Below are 21,542 nucleotides of genomic sequence, written 5' to 3'. Positions count from 1 at the left end.
CTATAAACAAGAGAAGCTTCTAGTAGTATTTTAATATTTATTACGATATTATACATATTTTATTGTAATAAAATTGATTGGTTTTTTCACTATATTGAAATGGAAATTGAATGGAAAAAACTAGTAGCGACTGTTCTGTTTGATGCTATAATTAACAAAGTTTCAGGCGGTTTCCGAAAGAGAGCGCATTGGACGTTCACGTGTATAAAACATTTTATTTCATAGTAAACATGCAGGCTATAAAGAGGAAAGCTCCAAATATTCTGATCACAGGTTAATTAATAAGTTAATTAATAACAATAAATATCTAAAGTTTTATTGCAGGTACGCCTGGTGTTGGTAAATCTACCTTATGCACTAAATTGGCTGAAGTAACAGGGTTGGAATGGATTGAAATATCCAAAGTTGCTAAGGACAACAATTGTTTGGAGGAGTTTGATGCAGTCTATAATTGTCCTGTTTTGGACGAAGACAAGGTATACCTTACATTTGTAGTTAATATAAATAATAAATATATTTTATTATTATAGTTGTTAGATGGACTTGAAGAAACCATGTCCCATGGTGGGAATATTGTGGATTACCATAGTTCTGAATTCTTCCCTGAAAGATGGTTTGATATAGTTTTTGTCCTAAGGACAGATAATACAACATTGTATGATAGACTGATTGCCAGGTTTGTTAAATAGTAATGCTATATTTATAATATTAAACTTATATTATTTTAGAGGTTATACTGGGAAGAAATTGGAGGATAATGTGGATTGTGAGATTTTCCAGACAATATTAGAAGAAGCAAAAAACTCATACAAACATGAAATTGTTCATGAATTAAATAGTACTTCACCTGAGAATATGGAGAGTAATGTTCAAAGTATTTGCTCTTGGCTCCAAAATTGGTTTAGCCAAAATACTCAAACAGCTCTTTAATTATATTTACAATCTACCTTAAATAAAATATTTTTATATTCTAAGATAATATAAACTACCAAAAGTTTATTGTTAAATTATTGTTATATAATTGCAATTAATGTAAATAATTAAGACAAATATAATTGAAAAACTACTATTCTCTTTTTAATTCACTACACCTTTATTTTTATGTAACAATTACTCATAAAATCTATTTTCAATTTTTGTTAACAATTCAATGTTTTATTTCATTTTTTTATGGATTTAATTATCGATTTCTGCACATATAAATATGAAAAAATTGAAATTGCTTGGGTTGTGTGATTTATTTTAAAAATGATACTAGAGAATTGGATTTTAATAGACATACGAATTGAAAAAATCTAAAATTTTGAAAATCCGTCCAGAATTAAGAAATTTACAGACGTTTTTTGAATAAATTTTAGTGAATTCTGTAAACGCATAATTGTGATTCGATTCGCATTTCTACCAGGATAGCAGGAGTATGAATCGTGTGTCAATGTAAAGCTCGAACTTGATATCAGAATCCGTGTTATCATTTATGCAATTATTATAATCGTTTCAATTCGAATGAACACATACAATCAAACGATAACCTTAGCTGTTACACAATTTTACTATGTTTGTAAATAATCAGTTTTTGCACTGTATTGATTAAATACTGGCCTGGTTATATCCTTGTATACCTGGTTTCCTGATGTAAATGATAAGTCGTGTGATTTGTTAGTTGAATATGATTTAAAAAAATCGCTATTTTCGAGCAATTTTGATTATTTTTGGAAATTATCAAGTATAGAACTCTTCTAGATTAGAAACTATATAAGAATAAGGAATTGCATTAAAGGGTTGATTATAAAAATGTAAAAAAAAAACACTCAAATATTTGCTGTTATTTATTGTTATAAATAATAATAATAATATATGTACATAATACATTCTAAAACAATGCTTAGTTAATTATTGCAATTGTAAATGACATGACTCAATATTTACCACTTAAAAGGAAATTATTCTAAAATAGTTTCGAGTAGGAATTCTTTTAAAATGACTATTTTAACTAAACTACAAGGAAAAATAATGCAAACATATACTTATTACTCTTAGTATATATTTATTGAGCTTTAAGCAAAATAATTCTTTGTAATATCGTTACAATAATAATCTTTTATATTTTTACATAACTTTAAAAATTATAGAAACACATTATTTACACGCTTTGTAAACCATATAGTATCTAACAACAATATGTTCTAACATGTTCCCCAAAATATTGACTTTGTCCACATACATATCCATTAAAGCTGAATATGATATTCCAACTATACATATATAATATAACTCCTTACTACCTAAGTTTTTATCCATATATTCTTAAAATGTTTATTTCACTTATGAGGCCAGTGTTTCGCATACTCATATTGCAACACGAGTATTCTGCTAGACACATACATATTTGGGCAAACTTCTATAGCCCACTACTACATTTAAAGAAAATCAAGACTTAGTGCTGTTCTCTTCCTTTTCTTCGTGCGCCAGTAAAGGCCTTGACCATGCTCAATATGGTTATATATAAGCGTTGGTTAACAATAAAGGTCTATCCTTAAGCTGATCTTAGAATATTGGTGTATAATGTTTACACATTTCCTTTATTCTTATTCAAATTTAGACTAACTAGGAAATTCTGTGCATGTTGGCACATGATATAACTAAGTACCATGTCTGGTAAGGATTTATACCATATTATCCACCATGGCCTACTGCTATTCTTTCTGTCGACGGCTAAACTAAGTTTACCCTCTTCTAAGAATCTACACAATGTTTTCTGGATCTAGTGACAATAGCCGCAATTTTCTACTATTTAAAATATATCCACTTGGCCGCTGAATTGCCTCTTCCAATACTCTCCATTGTAGAGCCAATCCTCTTGTTTGTTGTAAGGATTCTGCCCTTGTTGAAACCATCTAAAATAAGAAACAAACATAATATAAAAATATAAAATTTGAATAGTAAAACAATATATATATTACTATCAACTTATTCAATGATAAATTTTGATTCATTTTTTTAATATATGTTTGTTGAATTATATTCCTTGATTCTTTACACGGTTTTCAATAGGTTTTTTAACACGATTTAAAGAAATTATGGACAAAATACTATCTATCGTGAACAGGACAATTAGATGTTACTTGAATTACTGCTATTTTATTTCAGTAGGTAAGTAACTTCATTGTTAATATTAAATTCATTAAGTCAATGTTCCTATATTTTTTCTTAATTTCTTAATAATAACATCATTAGGGGATTGCTATTATCCGGAGAGTCAACTCTCTGGTCCATGGTTTTACATAAATAAATACCATACCTTGGATTCCAATCGTTGGTTTTCTTGTTCTTGCGTGCCTTGCTAGCATCTCGCTGCTTTTCCTCTAGACGAGTTTTCTCAATAGCTGCTCCATCGATATCACCTTGCTCAAGTTTCCTTATATCTGGTCGATATCGAGAATCCGTCTTGCAGAGTGATGTGGCCATTCCAGATTCTATTTCATTCAAAGACATAGCAAAGTCCGTGAACTGGTAGTACTTGAAAAATATAAAAATGAATACTTGATTTATTGATTTATGAAATTACCTACATCTGCGCTTTGGATAGGCCTTGGATTAACCTTCCATATGGAAATAGAGTTAGGTATATCAATAGAATATGTGGAATCGCTTTTTGGAACCGTTCCGTCGGAAAGATCAGGTGGATTAGCCTCGTCGACGCTCTGTAAAGACTATTAGGTTTTTGGAAAGGTGTAAAAGATTAAATTGGATCTTACTTCATGCTGGGACGATTTGAATGGTCCAACTTTCAAGCTGTTCAATTTTTGCAAAACCTTTCTTGGAGTATGAGAAGGAGAATCGTTGGGGCTCTTGCTGCGACCATCGCCGTCCTTCTTGAATTTGTGTGAATTCTCTTTGAGGTATTCTTCATAAGAAGAGTAGTCACAGCACTTCAAGAATTCGGTCCATTTACCGTACAGGTAAAAGAGTTTGCGTTTGCTATAATTTCGTGTTAGTATACTGTTGCATGTTGCATTGTATCGCAGAACTTACGATTTATCAGTGATAAATCCTTCGACATGATGCAGATCCTTGGAGTTATTCCCGGCTGCCTTGAAGGTCAAGCTTGCTTTATGACCGGTGGTGTGATTGATAATCTCCATGTTGCCATACTGCTCCATCCATAATTTTCCAACGATGATGTTGTGCACGCAGCATTGAACGTTGGTCCAAGTGTATGCCTCTTTCAATCTATTGTGACAGATTCAATGAATATAAATTGGGTAGGTGCGGTTTTACCATTATGTACTTGGGAAATTCCACTGTGACCGTGCCCTTCGGTGAGATTTCCACGCTTTTGCCCCAGAATTTGAGCTTGGGATGAATAGAACCATGGAAGACCCAATCCGCGCCTTCAGCGTGGAAAGCGGAAACGGGTGGGTGGTGGCTGACCTGCTCGCAGACGATCTTGAATTCTTCCCTTTCAAGCTCGTAAGTTTCACCCAGTAATGGATTAAACGGTTTCCCGAGCCGTTCCCAATTAGAAGCTAACGCGCTGACAGCAAATCCTGTAATGCATTATTATACATATAAGATGATGGAATTTAGGTCTTAAGCGATTTACCAGCAACGTATTGCATTCGCGTTACGGGATCCGTTTGCTTAGCCGCAATCCTCAAGACGTGTGCGTATTCCATGTATTCGGCCATCCTCTGGAGGAAGCTGAGGGGCTCATTGAAGACAACTGGCATTGTTATTTTACTTAGTTCTTTTCCAATGCAATTCTTTAACACCGACCAAATGTTGAAATCGCTGTGGTACATAGGTACTGGTAAGATGAGCCTAAGGGTCCAGATTGTTACTTACGATTCAAGCTGAAAATATGGAATTTATCTACCTATGATTGTGTTCACTTTTCTCTGAAGCCATCGCGAATAGGCAGCACAAACCAAACAATCGGATTTGTGACTCGGATCGAACATTCGAAATAAACCTGTAACCATAGGAAACTACATCGTTACGCGCGCAACAATTGTCGGATTACCTAATGCATGCTTATTGATTACAGCCGCGTAAATCCATTATGCAATGCATTTATGAACAGTTCAACAAGAAAAAATGGTAACTTACTTTATTGTGTCGATGCTTTAAGAGTGTCGTTCATTCTTGCTCTGTATGGGAATGGCACTTTAAGGCCTTTCTGGTCTGATCGATTGCCTACACCCTCGCATCTCACACATACCTACTACTTTCTGTTCCCCAGAAGGCAACAAAATCCCGAAACTAGCGACTGCGCTCTACGGGGTGGTTTCGATCAGTTTATACACATTCACGTTTTCCCAAATGCTCTCCCGGATTCCGGAAATAATAGACATGGCCAAATCAAAACGCCAACCTAGATTTCCACACTCACATAATCGATAATTCAAGACATTCGACAAATAGATACTATTTTTACTGCTCTTTACACAACAACTCAACAATCAATAAACATCATAAAAACAAAACAGGCGCAGCTTTATTAAAAATACTCTCTTCTTGATGAGTTTCTATACTTTGGGTGTTATTCCCACTGTCATTAATTATTATGGCTGCACTTGAATGATTTCTCTATTTCCTAGATATTTCCGTGCGCAGAAAATCAATAAACTAGTTCAGGGTGTATATAGACCATCACCATTCTCATCAACATCTTTAATTAAAACTAGCGCGCAAACAAAGTGCTTCTCTCGTCTAGTGTGTCTACTTTAATTAATTACACTTTACTTAAGATGTCTTCAACATCAGTATCTAATGAAAAAGAAAGAAAAGAAAGTTGCAAAGAAAATAATAAAATTAAATCGTAAACATACAATGTCCAACATATGTTAATTTATAAAATGAAAAGGACATTTCTTTTAATTTTAAGTTGTTCTAAATTTATGTAAAATTATCATGTGTAAAGGCCAAAAGTTTGCATTGTATTAAAACAAGTATGTAAAGTTGTTGGAAATCTTTAAGGATGTAAATAAAACTCTACAATTTTCTTTATTTAATAATTTCATAAATGGAAATTGCAATATTTGATAGAAAAAATATAATCTTACAAAGAAAGTATCAAAAAATATTTTATTGTCTAAATATACATATTTGTAAAAAATGTATTGTATTGTTTGTTAAACACCACAATGGTATATAAAAAAACATTGAATAAACGAACAATAAGCTTTGTCTAACAAAAATTAAAAAAAAGAGAACTTAATAATATATTGTGCTTGAAGCTCGAGTAATACCAAGCCTTAAAATTATGGCACAAAACAACTGGAATAAATAGTAGGGTTTGGTAAAATATCTAATCTATTTCATGTTAACGTCCGACAATTGGACGACTCCGAAGAAACTCTTGTCCTTTTCGAAGAGTGAATATCTACCTAGAGCTATATCAACTACACTCAATCTATCACCTTCGTTCAGATATACGACACCGGATGTGTAACAGGTATTGCCTTTAATGACACGTCCTTCTGAATGTGTCATGGTAGTACACTGCAAAATCGGATCGGAGTTTTTGAAGATCCTGTAGCCATTCATATCGTGATAATCCAAGTAGTAAACCTGAAAATTTAAATTGTGTATTCAAATCCAATTTTTTGTAAAAAATACTTACCTGAGCATAAATCAGGAAAAGGCCGGACTCCTTCAGAGTCAAAAAACCGTTGTCCATTTTAAAGTTTTGACCCATTCCCAATGATTGAACCCATTCGCTTGGGACCCAGTCAATGTACCTCTGCTCGGTGTGTTTCAAATGACCATTACCTAACACAGTAAAAAAAAATCAATAATGATAACCTTAATACAGGTATCTTTTAGTTACCGTTATAGTTTGTATGCTGGCCAACGATGTACCTCGACGAATTCCCGTTGAAATGAGCGGCAACAAGTCTTCCTCTGACAATTCGGGTACTGGTATAAGAATCATCAAAGATTTCCATGTGCTGATGTTTCTGTCTTTGCCTAAGCCTTCCGCTTCTGGATCTATGGTTGGTTTCACTAACGTGCTCCTAAATGAAAAAATAAATGTTAAAATCTAAAAGCTTTACAACAATGCTATTATTACATGTCTGCCGTTGTAAGTTATGTCAGGTGTATCATCCATGTATCTGATCTTTCTAGGTGGCAAAGAACCTTCGCTGGCATCGCTGTTTAATTTTTCCTCGCTAAGAAAAGACGCAAATTTATAACTTGTATTCTCTTATTTTATTGATGTACTTACCTGCTTGCTTCAGTTTTAATCTCGACGCTGCGCTTCTTTCTCTGCATGAATTTGTTGCTGCCGTAGTCGTCGCTGGTATTATAATTTTCGTCGTCATCGTTGTAATATTCGTACATTTGCTAAATCACATAACACGAGCAAATCATTATCTATGAATGACGAACATCAATAAAGAAAGAGAAAAAATAATATATAGAAAGGACTGTGCAAACAAGCAGCAATTTAATTACGATGTAATTGAATCGCTCAGTCTCGTTAAGATGTTGGAGCAGTTTCCTGATTAGATATTGTGTACAAATAGAATAGAGAGATAAGTGCTAGGGAACATACATTGTCGGGAATTAGATCCTCGTAGATCTGAGGTTCCTCGGTGCTCCTTTGATGGATGGAAATGAACGGTTGGATGAGATCCAGGAGTTCTTTTGCGGAGTCCAGTTCCGTTTGGATCTGGTTAATACGTAGAACCGTGTAGACGATGGATGATGCACAGAACGCGATTAATATGAAGAACAGCACTATGGGTACCAGGTAGTAAGACTTGGGTTTGATGGGTTGTTTGCTGGTAAGAAGCATTTTGGTGCTTGGATCTAAGACCATCTTAACGTGCGCACTCGACAACCAAAACTGAACTGAACACTGCTCGTTGCTAGCTCCTACTATTTGTAATCGCTCTGCCGTTACAAATATTTATTAAACTATCTGCTTATCTGTTTAAACAGTAGTTGGTGGGGCGCATTTTAGTCAGAACATGATTACCAATTTTGTTTTTACTTACCAATTGATTGCCGATGACCAGGTTTCTTGGAGTGATAATGACGGTGATACCATCCAGTGATTATATCGAATCCTTTACTTTGCCAATTGATTATTGGGTAAAGACAACACACATTACTCAGGCTTATTGATAAAGAGCAACGATAGCTGCGAGCCGAACAAGAAAACTGATAGCAAAATATAACTACCTTATACAAATAACCATCTCTCTTCAGTAAACAAATGTGGATAACATTAAAATGTAAACATCAATCTAAACAGTTTGATCAAATAAAATTGGATGAATACACTCAATTTGTTTAGAAAAATAATAACAAACAATGATTAATTGTCTACTTTACCTTTTATAAATTTCGATGATTAATAAGCATATTTACAATAACTACCTAAACATCTTATACTTAAACGTATTTTTCGTATAATAAAAACGTATTGGACTATAAAACGCATTCCAAATTTAACAGACAATTTTTAGAATTATATACATTATTATAAAAAAAAAATCCTAAGAAAATTTTGTAAAAATATGTGTCTTATTATCCGAATATTAGGTACAATTAAATTTTATTTGAATGAATACTTGTGATGAGTATAGAGCAATAAACAATACAATAAAAACTAATTGTCCACTTCACCTTTTGTAAATTTTCATGATTAAAAAGCTTAATACAATAAATATCTACCTGAACATAAAGTTTATAATACTTAAACGTATTTTTTGTATCATAAAAAAGTAATAGACAATTTTTCTAAAAAAATATATTTTTACAAAAAAAAAATCAAACCAATTAAAAATTAATTTTTCAAAAATATGCATATATGTTTTGCAATTAATTATTTTTACTATTTAATCTGAAACCATAATTATAACAATTGCTTCATTTGAATGAAGACGTTTGTCTGAAACCATAGAGAAATTTATTGCGTCTGGAATGCTCATCTTGGTTTTGCAATATCGCACATTCCGCGTTATAATTACGTCCCGACTGCAGTGGAAATATTGGAAGCTCGGATGTAGGAAAGTGTGCAGGCATTTGCGGTTTTTTGAAGATGGGAGTGAGATGAAGATGAGGATGAGAATGAATAATACGAGTCGAATTTTCGGGCAGCCGTCGTGAAGGAATTCGGGATGTCGCCAATAAATGTGTCGTTGGCATCCAAAGAGCGGTCTGTCTTGGAAACTGCTGAAACAATTAAGATTACCCAATTAAAATGCTATTCGCGGAATGTGCAGCACGCAAGGCCAATGTCAAGCAGATGCCAGTTATATTAAGAGCGGTTTTATGGATCGGTTTGTGAATCACATTATTATGAGTGAAAGAGAGTATGAACTATTCTGATATTTTTGTCTACCAAATATTATTGTTAACTGTTGCATTTAGCAACAAACAAGTTGCAATTGCCATTTGTTATGCACATGTATTCATCATCAATCCGTTCGCTAACTGCGGGAAATGCGTAATTTAATACGTCGCATCTTATTTTGCGGTAACATTCCTCCTCTAGTGATGCCTTTATCTAGTGCTGCTCCTGGAGTAAATGTGCAATTGTACTCTCCTTAACACTGACCTCATTTTTTTTTGGTAACGCTCGGATATAATCTTTTATTCGATCAAGTACTCTCTCATTCACTTCTACATTCAAAAAAGAAGTGCATACAATTACTCAAATTTTCGTATAATCTATTTCAACTCAAATTGAAAACACACCTAGTTAAGCATTAGACTTTTACAAATCATCTATTTCTACTCTTTTTATTATATTTTTTAATTAGTAAATATTTTTTTGTTTCTGAATTCACAAAATGCAAGTAATCGTTTACCCGGACTATGCGAGGTATTCGGTAGCATCAAAAGCTTAAGGATTATCTTATATTTAAAATTAAACTGTAATTAACTATATAAACAAAAACATAAATATTGTAATCACAAAATGTGACAAGTTTAAATGAAATATTATTATTTGTCCAGAATTTATTATTGAGATAAAATAATTTATTAGTTGACATTATTGTGTTGTAGATAAAACATATTATATAATAATTGTGATTACAAAAGCAAATAATTGAAAAATATTAAATATTTCAGTTCTCCTAAAAATACTTTAAAATTTATAATTATAATCGATATTTCCATTCAACCACCTGATTTTAAGCAATGGAAGATGTTAGAGTAGAAATGGGTCATATAAATTATAAAATGCATTTGCAAACAGTATGAAATATTCACAAATTCAGTACATTTCGTGTGTATTTATTTATCAGACTTAATTATATGGAAATAATTATATAAAATAAAGGATCATTATCTTCGTTTACAGCTAAACCTATATTTACTAAGAAAGACCATATTTCATTTAAAAAAAAAATACCAAGAATTTAATTTAAGTCTGAATGTAATTGTTATCGCTGTAAGATAATCTCAGCTAAAACCATATTTATATGTGTAATTAAACCAAAATTTGTCGTTCGTAAGAATAATGTGGATTAAATTATGAATACAATTAAATTATTGCTTTCTTTATACATTTATTAACCGAATGACTCAAGAATTACAGTGACGCTTGTGGTTTAATCTAAAAGTAATTCAGATATTCCATGATATTTGACCTTGAGATTTATTAATACATATTTTACTTCCACACAGCCCTTATATCTTTGGGCCAAACAAAAATAATTTACTTTTATTCACATATTCTATATCATATAATAAATTGACAAAAATATAACATGAATCCAAACTTTTAATATTAAAATTTTATATTTGATTTTTTTTTATAAAAGCGCATCTACTGTAGAAACTAATTTAAAATTTCTAATTTTATCTGGACTCGGTGTTTTAATAAGCGGCCGTTAATTAAAGTTATATCATTAGGGAATACAAGAGTTCTCAATGGAAGTAGGAACAAATACTATGTTACATTTCATGAGGCCTTTCAGGCAGGATTTGCAGGAAATTTAATATGGGTATAGGTATATATTTTTGTTGTAATTACGCCTCCGGGGGGATGTAGATCCTGTGCAGATTTATATTCCATTAGCCTCATTTTTATTCAGAAAAAACATCTAATGGAAAATGACTGCCTTTGAAAAGAATAGTAAATTTTTCATATTATAATCAATTCCATTTAAATATTGAATAATCATTTTAGAAAAGTGCAGTGATTGTATAATACAGTATGAAGATTTACACAAAACTCATACGTGGAATATTTAAAGGTTTGCGTTTAAAACGTCATCATTATACTAAGTGTCTTCAGAGTAGTCCCGAGTTGGCAAAGGGCACCCAACTATCAAATAGACTGTTAAGTTCATCGAAGTAATTTTCCTTGCTTAACTATTGTAAGCTTAACTTATAAGTACTTATCCAAAAATTATCAAATCGATGTTTGGTGGTGCTGATGCTTAACTTTGGTAATCAGCAAATCAAAATTGAATACAAGTAGAATTAGTTTCGATACTGTTCTTTAATCTAAGTTGATGTTAACGTTGAGTTTTTCATCAAAGTTATTCTGTGCTTAACTTTTTTATTTTAATCCCTACGGCCATATTTCTGTCACCTTTTATGCTTATCACAATGGATTTTTGTTGTTGGAGAGATTTGAATCTGTCACCTTTCCTTGCTTAACTTTTATAATCAGTTTTTCAAATTTTAATTGGACGCCGTTGCTTAACTTTTGTAAGAATCCTTATAGCAACTACGTAATGGACGTATAAAATAAATTATGGCAATCCATAAAAGCGTGCTACGCATCTAATGGATTGCAATTGAAGTTATCCAACAATGAAATGGATTGATTAAAAAAAAGCAAGTAAAATACGGAGCTGTTAGCATATTGCATAATCAATCGCTATATAAATTGAGGGTTTTCGGAGTTTATTTGTGTTTCGCCCTAGATCGGAGTTGTTGTTCCTCGCCGATGGAAATGTACTGAAGGGAAGTCAAAATGGAGGCTTCGGTTATTGCGTTGTTGCATCCGTAGTTAGCTGCTCGTGTACCTGGACCATTATGTAGGTACACATTGTGAAGGAATACACGCTTGTATTAGTATATATATATGCACGTATGAGTATACATGTATAAGTAATATTTTTTCGTTGTATTCGGCTGTGCACTAGTTGGCATTATCGACCGATGGCGACGGCGACGACGGCTGGAAGCGCCGGCGTCGCCGCCGCCGTCAGCCTACATATAAACGGCAGCCGGTCCCAAGGAGGACCAGATCCGAAGCATCCGCCAGTGTGGACACCTATCTAGGCCGTCGACCTTGCATGCGAGCACCGGTGAATGTAAGTGACTCTTAATTAATATTACCGAAATAAAGGGCCATTCAACAAGTAGATGCGGGCCAAATGTGGCCCACAGGGAGCCACTTCAGCTGGTCCTAATGTGCACAGCGCACGCCGCGGTTACCCTAAATTCAATTTCACCCCACAATAGAGAAAAAAAACGAGAGCAGTAAACGCCTGCCCCAATGGCCTTTTTTATTAAAACTCCGGGAGCCCTGCATCCCTTGTTTGTAAGCACATCCGCGTATGAACGCCACCCCCAGCAGTCGTCCAGAAAATCAATAATCACCGTTATTTGGCACACAATTTATTCAACGGTCATCTCTTTTCCATACGAATGGACGCGACAATAACAAACACGATGCTCGATAACAATAACATGACCCCAGTCAATATCGATCAACGTACTAAAAATTTGCATCAACTTTGTTATTTACAACTGTAACAATTACATAATTGTTTTTTTATATATATAAAAGAATTACTCAATTGTTGTTTATCATCAATATGGCCGACTTCTGCTAATAGCATAGGCAAACTGATCTAAACCTACCATCACCAAGCGCGACACTTCAATAAAAATAAATACATAAATTGCGTAATTACTTACATGCAAGGCTAACGACCTGCATCCAACATTAAATTAATATTATACTTTTGTTTTGTGTATTTTTTTGTAAATTTTAGGTACTAGGTCTATCTTTATCATATTAATGAATAAGAAATAATTTAAATAACAGTATGTCATGTTTAAAAAATAATACATTTGCAATAATTATAAAAAAAAATCGTTTATATTTAACTCATAGTATTGTATATAAAATCCTTAGTTCAAACAGGGAATCGTGCCGAATCCCTATTCCAATATAATCAGGATATAAAAAAGCTTTGTCGTCTTCATTAACACGTTGAAAATATATATAAAAAAAAGTAAAATTAATATCGTATAATACGCACATCACTGACATTGAAAAAAAAAAATTATATATTCATAATCGATAAAATTAATTAAAGCTTTTACGTCCACATACTCTTATTACTTTACGCTACTCTAATTAAAATCGTGTGCTTTGTTGATTTTTTTCATATAGTATAAAAGGAATTGCTTAAAGATTGTAATACTCTTTTCATTAATAATACATTAAAGGTTTCTGGGTTCTTAAAGTAACAAACAGGTATATTGGTTTTTAATGATTACAAACGTTATTGTTTACATATTTAATTAGGTTTTAATAATAGACATAATTGAAGAAAAAAATAGAACTAATAACGATTTTCCACTCTTTCAGTAAAATAAGTAGAAATGATGCTTATATACGAATTTGTATGTAGATTGTTAAAAAAATGTTATTGAAAACTTTTGAAAATCATATTATTTGATATTTCAGTTTATGAAAAACATATAAATTGATAACTTGAAATAATTAATACATTTTTTTTTAATATAATTAATAACAAAATTTGGTCAAATTATTTCATCATAAATGTAATTTGATATTGAGGAAAGCACATATTGAAAGGCTTTACGGAATGCTTAATATCGAAATTCCGGTAAAATCTAGGCCAAATTCCTGCAGTTCATTACTGCATCCCGGATACGCATCATCCTGCTGCGGTGGATGAAATTCTCTCGAATCCGTAAATCCATATTTATGCAATTACATTGGCAAAATTTTTATTCGATTTCAGTCGATGACGTAATTGAATTTAATCCGCAAAAGCAGGTCGTTTCCCGATTTGCAAATGTCGAGAATCCCGCAATGTGATTTGATTGTACATATACAAACAAAATGAATTACATAATTCTGCTACAGCTCCAATTCTGTATACATGACGTACCATCTGCGAAATTGGAATTTACGTCTCATAAATCAACGAAACATGTCCACATTTTGATTTAATAGATCACATTTTTTTTTAAGATTTTTCAAACCTCGATATTTTATATTGCGTTTTGGTTGTATCATTTGTAACGTTGTATATATATTCTCATATTTCTTGGAAATGTTCATCGTAAATCTGTAGCACATGTTTGTTCGACTCCTGATAAAACCGGGCGGAAAAAGTCAGAATGTGAATCACTTCCTTTGTGCGGCTTCCTTTCATCTTTTTCTATCACCACTTTTGTATGTTATGTGCAGTGCAGGACCTGCAAAGGACTGCCTTTTAAGCGTCTCATCATTTTATTTTCAAAGCGGAAGAAGATGTTAAAAATAAAATAAATTGTTTTTATACCGCAATCCTTTTAAAGAAACGACTTTCCTCTATTTGGTACACGACTAGGAAATATTATTTTTACCGTAAAAATGCATTATTTGTGTGTTTACATAACAACATAACAGTTGTTTAGTCCATCTGTTATTCCTCAATTCAAAGAGATTTTAATTGCATTGTAATACTCAACGTTGACTGCCTTTGGCATTTCAGTATAAAGCTTTGACGTACAGCGTAAAGGTTATATTTCCTTTCATTGAAATGTATTCTTTGAAGTCCTTGCAATTATTTGTACATACAGCTACTTGCAATATAGGAATGTTTAACTGATACCGAACTTTTACTGGTAAATAAGTACTTAAGCTGAGATATGCCCAATTATGCGAAATGTGGAGGCGCCGGGCAACGCTATCTAATTTAATTAGCACTAATCATCTAATGACACTAAGACAACCTTATTATAGTAAATAATATTCAACTATAATTATTACAAGAAACTCTAAAATATATTTTCATTTAGAGTAAAATAAACGTAATATTGCAATGTTATACAACAACTTTGTTTGAAATAAAGAAAGAATTAAATGAACTTCAGCGAAACTTGCGCTTTAATTATATTGACACTGTGATATTAGCTTTGAACTACGCAATACTCCAAACAGCGAATAAATAGAAATGCAATTACTTTCAGTCTTTGATGAGTTTTTCTCTGAATACACGGAACTCAAACATTTTGATGTAAAAGGAAATTTATTTTTCATACACATTTGTGTATGTAAGTAATTTATTTAATGAAACTTAAGTTATTAAATTTATTAATATTTTTATTTTATTAAATTAAAATTTATCATTCTAAGTTAAAATTAATGAATTCTTCATTTTCTCTCGTCTTCATTAAAAATATTATATTAAAAAAAAATGATACCACATGAAACTAGCTACATTTTATTTCCAGTTTTTATATGCAACTTTTGGACCCATTATACTTATATTATAGTTTTTGATAAAATCACTAAAATATGATTTTTTCAATATTTAAATTTTGATATGTATCGATACGAATACTCGCAAAATTCTCCAAACATTCAGCTTTCATCTGTATCTTTTGGATCCATTCTAACTAATATATTTTTCGAGAAAATAACTGAAATGTGAAAACATTGCTTTTTCGTTAATTTTATTTTTGAATACAAATTATCAGTAGCTTCACCCCGCGAATTATGGGGCCCTCAAACTGTGACAAATTTAATACTTGAGAAGTTCTATTATTAGATTCTAATATTTTTGTGGGCCCTATGTACCAGATGAGATTTTTCGGGAATGTTTTCAAAATTGAAATTGATTTGCAATTTTTAATACACAGAACTGAAAATCACTTAAAACTAGATTTAAAATTACAAGCAGAAAAAAAATCTGAATATTTTTAAAGCACAATAGTCTATCATTATTCATGTCTGAATTTAAATTATTAAATTGTCTTAATATTTTATTTTCATAAGATTTCATCTTTATTTTTATTAAATATTTTTTTATACGAAATTGAATATTTTATTACATATGTAGTTAATTAATATATGAAGTTTTTTTTATAATCGAAAGTTTATTAATTACTTTAATAATTATGTAATTATAATAGTCATTTATTTTTAGTTACTTTTTGTGTTTTGTATAAGTATTGTAATAAATGTGATTATTGTTGGTTCTAGTAAAGTTTGATGGAAAAACTATTATATATTTTGTATTGATTTTAGTGGTGATGAACGGATGTGTCATAGGCGATATCACACATTATTAACGAAGTTGTGATCAAAGTGAAGGCTTTTGATATCATTACAGTTAATGACGGTAAATACGCAGAGGCGTTAGGTAACATGTTTGCAAAGTGGACGTTGTCGGGCGTAATTGAATTTGGAGAGGCGTTAATTAGAGCGGAAGATCGAATATTGCGAATTTGATATTGGATTCCCCTACAATACTGGGAATGTTTGTTCCCACTAAAATTTGGTTACGTGTGCACAAACAGTCTCGCATTATAGAAGCACGCAAAATAATTACGTGGTTAATTATTGAAACTTTTCAGCGGAAATCTGGGCTGGATTCCCATTCGTCGTACAAATTGGCAATTAATTACAAGCATCTTCACGACCATAAATCTACATGTACCCTAAGCTCAGCATCAAATCACTAATGGATCGTTCATTTTATTCTGTTGCTTCAACGCAATTTTATCGGATCGATCTGGGAATCTGCCAGAAGCAAATTACATTATTTCATTTACACGTTTGCACCGTGTTGCTTCCAGTCTGATTGCGTTTCACTAATACAAAATCAATTTCCAAAGCAATGCTCTTTCTGTCTGTGCATTTATTTCAGGGATTATAGGTGGGGGAGCATTGATCCGCCGCTGAATATTTATATGCTTTGTAAAAGTTTTCATTGTTTTTGTTCTTGTTTTATTTTGTGTACATGTAAATGCTCGAAAAGTTCAAAACCAGTAAAAGTTGTAATTGCTTACCGGATAATAAAACAAAACAAAAATAATTCAATTTCAAACTGAATTACGCGCAGTTAATGGACGATTTACATCAAATTATATTCGGAACTTTCGTTGCTATCCGATGCAGACAGTTTGCCGACTCCATTAGCAATATTTTACAACACAAATTCAATTCACTTGATGTCTAGTGGAATTAAAATTTAAACCAGATGTGCTCCAGACATTCCCAATTTAGAATCCATCAAAACAATTTTTATATTTCATTAAAATGTATTTAATTTTAAATAAATTTCTATTTCTTTTCTTAACAATTTAAAAAATATTCTTGACCTTTATATCATTTGAATCGTTTATGCATAATATAAAGAAAAATACGTAAATCAAACTATGTTTGCCATACAGTTATACTTTTTGGTAATTTTATATATTTTTAATATTATGATTTTTTTTAAAACAATTATTGACGTTTCAGGCGATTCACGATGTGGACTAAGTGTGTGCCCTTTGCTTGGGTGTTGATCCTTTTGCTACCATTAGCAAGAGGGGAGGATTCGTTGAAAAGCGCTTTGAACGCTGTAAATAGGCGTCAACGTGACTTGAATGGGTACCGTAGATTGGGCCTTTATCAAAACGATGGAAATCCTTACATAGCTGATGATGGAATGAATAACGACGTCCAATACGTGATTCCTGGTAATTTGACTTAACTATTAGCTAAATTGAATGTAGATAGTACTAACACGTTGATAAAGCATTTACATCCGCGGATTCCGTAATCGCCGCTGACCTTTAACCCTGATCTTGTTTACTCTAGATGAGAAGGCCGAGTCTGAGAACGTCGATCTCGAGAAAGCGTTGTTCGAATACTTGGAGGAGAAGTCCGCTGACAATTCGAAGAATCGCATTTCATCTCCCTTTCGCGAACGCGTCGAGAAGGATAAGGCCCGTCAGAAGGAGTTACTGTTGTCTAAGATGTACATGAATCGTCCAGAGTCTGAAGCGTCAGATGCCCTGGGCGATATGTATGATAAAAGCGTCAAAGCTTATTCTAGCAATGATATCAATGATAAAAGATCTTATGCTGGTTGGGATAGTGTTGGTATGAAGAAACGTACTCGCTATTCTTCACAAAACCCACTTGATTTCTACGTGTTGAACGGTCGCGAAAATCTGTACGATGAAGACTACGCGACCCTTCAAAACGAGAAAATTGACAACTACAATCCGTACAACCATTTTCCGGTTTCTAAACGTAGCAAATTTGCTCACGAGCATAAGCGTTCCGTCAAGCAAACGGGAAAGACGGATCCTAAAGTGGAGAAGGAGCTATCCGGAATCTTCAACACCAAACCGAAGGCAACCAAGAAACCTACTTTGATGGAAGAGAAGCCAAAAAAGGACGTTACCAAGGAAGAGGTTCCAAAAAACGTACCACCTGAGAAGCCATTAGGCATCACAAAAAAGTCCATAAACTGGTCAGACTACTTCGGCCTGGACCGCCGCAAGAAGTCCGGCGACGACATCGACAACGAATGGCTCCTAGAGCGTTACCATAAAACCGCAGCCATTGCCTCCAAGCGTACAGAATATCCCTTGCAAAACTTCCACGATCACGATAACCAAATGTCGAAGAAACCTAATCAATCCAAACTCAAGGAAATGGATGAGAAGTTGAAGACTTTGGAGGAGTCCATCGTGGATGACGCTTTGAAGTTCACCGGGTCCCACGAAGGCACCGTTGACTCCAAGGAAATCCAAGAAGTCAAAGATCGCATCATCACTCGTTTAGCAGCTGCTTACAGCTTGGAGAAGATGCGCAGGGCTATAGGACAATACAAGGAGAGCATGGAGAAAAGCGTCCAAGACGATAACATCAACGAGGATAAGCGCGTATCCGTTGCTCGTAAACAAGCTGTCGATAAGGATCGTTCTCTCGATGTAAAGGAAGATAATAATATCAAGTGTGCCGAAGGCACCGACGGCGAGGATTGCGAGGGTCAAAACTATAAACCTCCTTCCGAATTGCTTGAGGAATCGAACTGGGAAAGAGGTAATCAAATCTTCAAACTTTACAAACAAAATTACTAACAATTATTTTTTTTCTTTTTCAAGGCTCCGGATGTCCTCGTATCGAGACTGTCTGCAATGATGTAGTAGCTGTGCTCGGTCATTACGGGAAGACCTTCGAGATCGCCTGCAACATGTATCAGATGTGCTTGTTCTGCGTGAGTATATATATATTACTATTTAATTGGCATGAAAAACTTCTAGTCTGCTTGTTATATCACAAAACACCTCGGTCGTCATGGAAACGCTTTCATTGTACAGCATTTCATTTCATACGTCCTAACAGATTACTTCCATGACTGCATCCTAATAGGAGATTACTTCCTGCGCTCCAATTTGCGGTGATGGAACATGACGTAATTTCTCATATTTTCCGAAGCGAATAAAAACGCATTTCTTGGTAATTCGCTGCTCTGAGTATTTTCAATCAGAGATCAGACTCGGAAAATATGAAACATTCCATTGAAATAATACAATGAATACATATATAACGGTAAAGTGTATAATTCATAACACCTACTGATTATGTAGAATACCTAAATCCAATTTATTAACATTAAATAAACCGTTACAATAAATTAATAGATTTCAATAATTAATTAACATTACGTAATATTTTTTTAAAGAGCAACTTCGGACCTTCAAACATTACGTACTAGCAGTTGTATTATATATAAATATACTGAAATACACACTTTGTCGTTAACATAAGCATATAAGATATCTACTTCCAATTGATAGATTTGTTTATATCAATATTAATACATTGTCTCCTTATATTTACAGGGTGAAAACGGTTGGTTCGTCGGTACTCGTCAATGCAACGTATTGTTCTTGGCCAAGGCTGATGAACTATGCGATGAGGATGTCGAGTGTCGTTGGGTAGCTCGTCAATCTGTCAAGTATCTGTTGCACGTCAATAGATCCTTAAGAACCGAGCCGTTAACTGACTGCGACATCGAGTGCCCAGACCGTCAGTAGACTTCGACGATTGCTTACCTACACTACAACAAAATATATAACCTAGTATACCTTATATGTCCATCCCCTAGATCTTGTTGTGAGATGATTGCGACTTGAAAGAAACCCCTTGCGCAAACGAATACATAACGTTTAGTATCGCAGGGGCTCTCTTTGAGCTGGAGACAATTCCGCAGGTTGCGCAGGCTGTAAATTCGATACCATCAAATAAAAATCAATGAGCACGAGCATACAAAACCTTTGGGTTTCGGTACCATATGGTCCGATCAGCCCAGGATTCATGTATTAATAACTACTAATAGTGCTGGATTCTACAACCTGCGCTCGTATAGCCGTACAGTTATATTATCCTTCCTTACCTGATACTCATTACACATTAAATATTGATGTCCAAAATATATATAACTTATACGTGTATGCAAGAATAAAAATGATAAAAAAAATAGATGTTGCTCCGGGAACTTTCGAGAACCTGGGATTATGTATGACATTTAAATGTATCGATTCGGAACAATAATTTATGATAGCACAAGCTTTAAAATTAATCGGTAACAACTGAATGGAAGATGAGAGGGAGACGGTGGAAGATGGTGACGAAGAAAAAAAATAATAATTTTTGATGATTTTTATCGAGGTAATAAATGATGTTCCGAATTAATAATTACAATCCCTTTAATTATTATCTATTCGATGAATCCTATCCATATTATGTAATTCATTGAAATACAATAATACAAATCATTCATTCCGCATAATTATTTCATTCATTTAATTTATTAATCTTCACCGCTTTCCCCGATCAATCGAAAATAAACATTTTTTTCTGTGGATCAAAAATAAATGGTAAGTAAAGTAAATTAATATTTTTTCAATATTTAGCGAACGTAATCTTTGCAAGATACTTCATTCAAATTTAGGAGTTTATGAATTATTATTGTTGACAATTTTGTTGTAGCATACTTAAAAAAAAAATATTTACTTTTCTTTTAAAATAATTAAATCTAAATTGTTTTACCGATTCAACTTCTGGTCTATATCTTTACTAGTATTTAAAATATATTTAATAATGTAATTACAAAGAATTTAAAAATTTTCAACATGATAACCATAAACGTTTCAATCATTTCAATATATATATCATTCTGTCAAAGATTGGTATTAATATTGGTAAACTAATACTAGAAGTAATTCAAAATAAAAAGTAAAACAAATTATAATTAATTTATATTAAAAATTTCAATAAATGAAAACGGTTGCAAAGAGCTATAGATCTTTCAGTTATATAACAAAATATTTTCAGCTACAAAATAAACTTTTTACTACCGGTAATTTTTTATTTAAAAATAAAAACCTATTCACTTTTATTTCCAATTTATATAGCTTGTCGCATGCTACTCGATGACAGTACGAAAATTAGAAAGGCTGTAGTTCTGTCTTTAATTTGCGTATTCGATTGTTTAATTATCAAGAGTAGTAACCGATTAATTTAA

General features: G+C 32.8%; 4 protein-coding genes across 5 annotated transcripts; 2 read left to right on the top strand and 2 right to left on the bottom strand.

Annotated features, from left to right (window-relative positions):
- The first annotated feature begins 156 nt into the window (after nucleotides 1–156).
- On the top strand, nucleotides 157–985 carry LOC108559779 (adenylate kinase isoenzyme 6). Its single transcript, XM_017917124.1, has 4 exons — nucleotides 157–273; nucleotides 325–476; nucleotides 531–676; nucleotides 729–985. Exons 1-4 carry the CDS (start codon nucleotides 231–233, stop codon nucleotides 928–930), a joined length of 543 nt encoding a protein of 180 aa, XP_017772613.1. The 5' UTR covers nucleotides 157–230; the 3' UTR covers nucleotides 931–985.
- A 1,153-nt stretch (nucleotides 986–2,138) lies between these two features.
- On the bottom strand, nucleotides 2,139–5,447 carry LOC108559773 (oxysterol-binding protein-related protein 2). 2 transcript variants are annotated; one of them, XM_017917120.1, is made up of 9 exons: nucleotides 5,110–5,447; nucleotides 4,877–4,972; nucleotides 4,604–4,821; nucleotides 4,289–4,547; nucleotides 4,033–4,230; nucleotides 3,756–3,978; nucleotides 3,570–3,701; nucleotides 3,299–3,516; nucleotides 2,139–2,894 (listed from the first exon to the last, which is right to left on the bottom strand). In XM_017917120.1, the coding sequence occupies exons 2-9, from the start codon at nucleotides 4,906–4,908 to the stop codon at nucleotides 2,792–2,794; spliced, it is 1,383 nt and encodes a 460-aa protein (XP_017772609.1). In that variant the 5' UTR covers nucleotides 4,909–4,972; nucleotides 5,110–5,447; the 3' UTR covers nucleotides 2,139–2,791. The 2 variants fall into 2 exon arrangements, with proteins under 2 accessions (XP_017772609.1, XP_017772610.1); XM_017917121.1 differs by lacking the exon at nucleotides 5,110–5,447 and having other exon boundaries at nucleotides 4,604–4,791; nucleotides 4,846–4,927.
- Nucleotides 5,448–6,191: 744 nt separating this feature from the next.
- LOC108559774 (protein eiger) lies at nucleotides 6,192–7,906 on the bottom strand. Its single transcript, XM_017917122.1, has 6 exons — nucleotides 7,562–7,906; nucleotides 7,232–7,350; nucleotides 7,076–7,175; nucleotides 6,833–7,019; nucleotides 6,626–6,774; nucleotides 6,192–6,573 (listed from the first exon to the last, which is right to left on the bottom strand). Exons 1-6 carry the CDS (start codon nucleotides 7,826–7,828, stop codon nucleotides 6,316–6,318), a joined length of 1,080 nt encoding a protein of 359 aa, XP_017772611.1. The 5' UTR covers nucleotides 7,829–7,906; the 3' UTR covers nucleotides 6,192–6,315.
- Nucleotides 7,907–12,196: 4,290 nt separating this feature from the next.
- LOC108559781 lies at nucleotides 12,197–20,714 on the top strand. Its single transcript, XM_017917128.1, has 5 exons — nucleotides 12,197–12,293; nucleotides 17,477–17,697; nucleotides 17,819–19,054; nucleotides 19,117–19,229; nucleotides 19,858–20,714. Coding segments are annotated over exons 1-5 (1,767 nt in total). The 5' UTR covers nucleotides 12,197–12,291; the 3' UTR covers nucleotides 20,053–20,714.
- The last annotated feature ends 828 nt before the right edge of the window (nucleotides 20,715–21,542 follow it).

The sequence above is a fragment of the Nicrophorus vespilloides genome, unplaced genomic scaffold (assembly GCF_001412225.1).
Source record: "Nicrophorus vespilloides isolate i.1.1-1 unplaced genomic scaffold, Nicve_v1.0, whole genome shotgun sequence".
Taxonomy (NCBI): domain Eukaryota; kingdom Metazoa; phylum Arthropoda; class Insecta; order Coleoptera; family Silphidae; genus Nicrophorus; species Nicrophorus vespilloides.
This window is presented reverse-complemented; position numbering and strand designations above follow the sequence as displayed.